Below are 1,696 nucleotides of genomic sequence, written 5' to 3'. Positions count from 1 at the left end.
TGATGGCAATGTTGATGATAGCACTGTCCCTATACTCCACACTGTATTAATTATATGAACTGAACAAACTGTTGTACTGTGATAAGTAATTTAATTGTGTTTGTTATTGTTCTTTTTAGTTTATTCCTAATATTTGTCGCGAATTGTTATTTTTTATAATAAATTTAATCTACCAACAATATTTCTATTATTATTATAGTTACATACATGCAAATACAATAACAACAACAGTGCACTCTACAGTATAGTAATGATACAGAAGGTTCCTACAGTACACGTAATGAAAGAGCTATATAGTCTCTTTTCAGTTGACAAAGAAAGATAGGACAATAGCAATGATGAGCAGTCCAAAGCTAACAGTGACAGTATAACCTAATGAAAGACGGTGAGGGACATAATGTACACCAAGGGTGTGCATGTGACATATATGTTATATGTACACCAATGGTGGGTGTGTGTGTGTATAGTGAGTGACATATGGTATAAACAAATTATGTAGTGAGTGACATATATGTACACTAATGATGTGTGGATGTACATATATGTATTGGGTGTACATATGTATTGAGTGACATATATGTATTGCGTGACATATATGCATTGCGTGACATACATGTATTGGGTGTACATACGGTATATTGGGTGTACATATATGTATTGGGTGTACATATATGTATTGGGTGTACATATATGTATTGGGTGTACATATATGTATGTGTGTGTGTGTTACCTGCTCCTGTTGGTGTAGTACTTGGCATTGGTGATGATGTTGGCGAAGGTGATGGAGCTATACATGTGTCAATGTTAACAGACAGACAATCATTATAACTTACTTGTAGCAGAAATCACTGTGATGCTATAGTTGAAATAAGCTGTGTTCATCCCATTATCAGCTACACAGAGGTAATAGGTGTCTCTGCTTGCTGTGATATTCATCTCTAATTTGTCATATATCAAACTTCCATTGCTTTGTTGTATGTGTACAGTAGTGTTGGGTGGATGAGAACCAACTGATGACAGAGAGCAGTTTATTGTATACATCTCTCCTTCATCCAATTCTACTGTTGTCATGTTACTCTCATTAACACTTGCTGAGAACTCTATGTCAACTACATAAAAAATAGACAATTAATCTTGAAAATTGTTAACAATAGCTTACACCTTTAAAGTATAAGCTAGTGTAGAAGTGTATGTACTCAAAGCATTTAAAACAGTATTAATTTTAATGGATAGTGGTATAGTGTATGTACTTACAATACACAATTAACAAGAAGGTAGCATTATCTCCATCTCCTTTACTATTACGACCTTGCACACTGTAGTTCCCACCATGCATTCTATCAAGGTCTTGAAACATTATACTGTCATCTGATGTCATCACATTTGTATCATTAATAGGAGCACCATTCATATACCAGTGAACACTCTCTACTGGGGGATTGGCTGAAATGTTTATTGGTATAGTTAAATCTATTCCTTCCATTTCTAAATAACTATCCCGAGAAAGCGTAATCTCTGGAACATCTAAAGTAAATACTAAGTTAGTAATCAGCCTCTTATTTTTAACTTACATGTTACATTAAGATAGAAGTATGTGCTGTTTGTATTATCATGACAAGTTATCACACTGTTATGACTTTCCTTCATTATATTGTGTACAAGGTACTCTTCACTGTTCAGTGTTGAGTTATTCACA

At 34.0% G+C, this 1,696-nt stretch overlaps 1 protein-coding gene across 1 annotated transcript; it reads right to left on the bottom strand.

Moving 5' to 3' along the window:
- Positions 1 to 112: 112 nt before the first annotated feature.
- Positions 113 to 1,690, bottom strand: LOC100641702 (uncharacterized). Its single transcript, XM_003391830.2, has 5 exons — positions 1,572 to 1,690; positions 1,255 to 1,524; positions 834 to 1,109; positions 731 to 787; positions 113 to 372 (listed from the first exon to the last, which is right to left on the bottom strand). The coding sequence occupies exons 1-5, from the start codon at positions 1,645 to 1,647 to the stop codon at positions 305 to 307; spliced, it is 747 nt and encodes a 248-aa protein (XP_003391878.2). The 5' UTR covers positions 1,648 to 1,690; the 3' UTR covers positions 113 to 304.
- Between the last annotated feature and the right edge of the window lie 6 nt (positions 1,691 to 1,696).

Source organism: Amphimedon queenslandica, unplaced genomic scaffold, assembly GCF_000090795.2.
Source record: "Amphimedon queenslandica unplaced genomic scaffold, v1.1 AMPQUscaffold_5547_Cont22485, whole genome shotgun sequence".
In the NCBI taxonomy this organism is placed as follows: domain Eukaryota; kingdom Metazoa; phylum Porifera; class Demospongiae; order Haplosclerida; family Niphatidae; genus Amphimedon; species Amphimedon queenslandica.
This window is presented reverse-complemented; position numbering and strand designations above follow the sequence as displayed.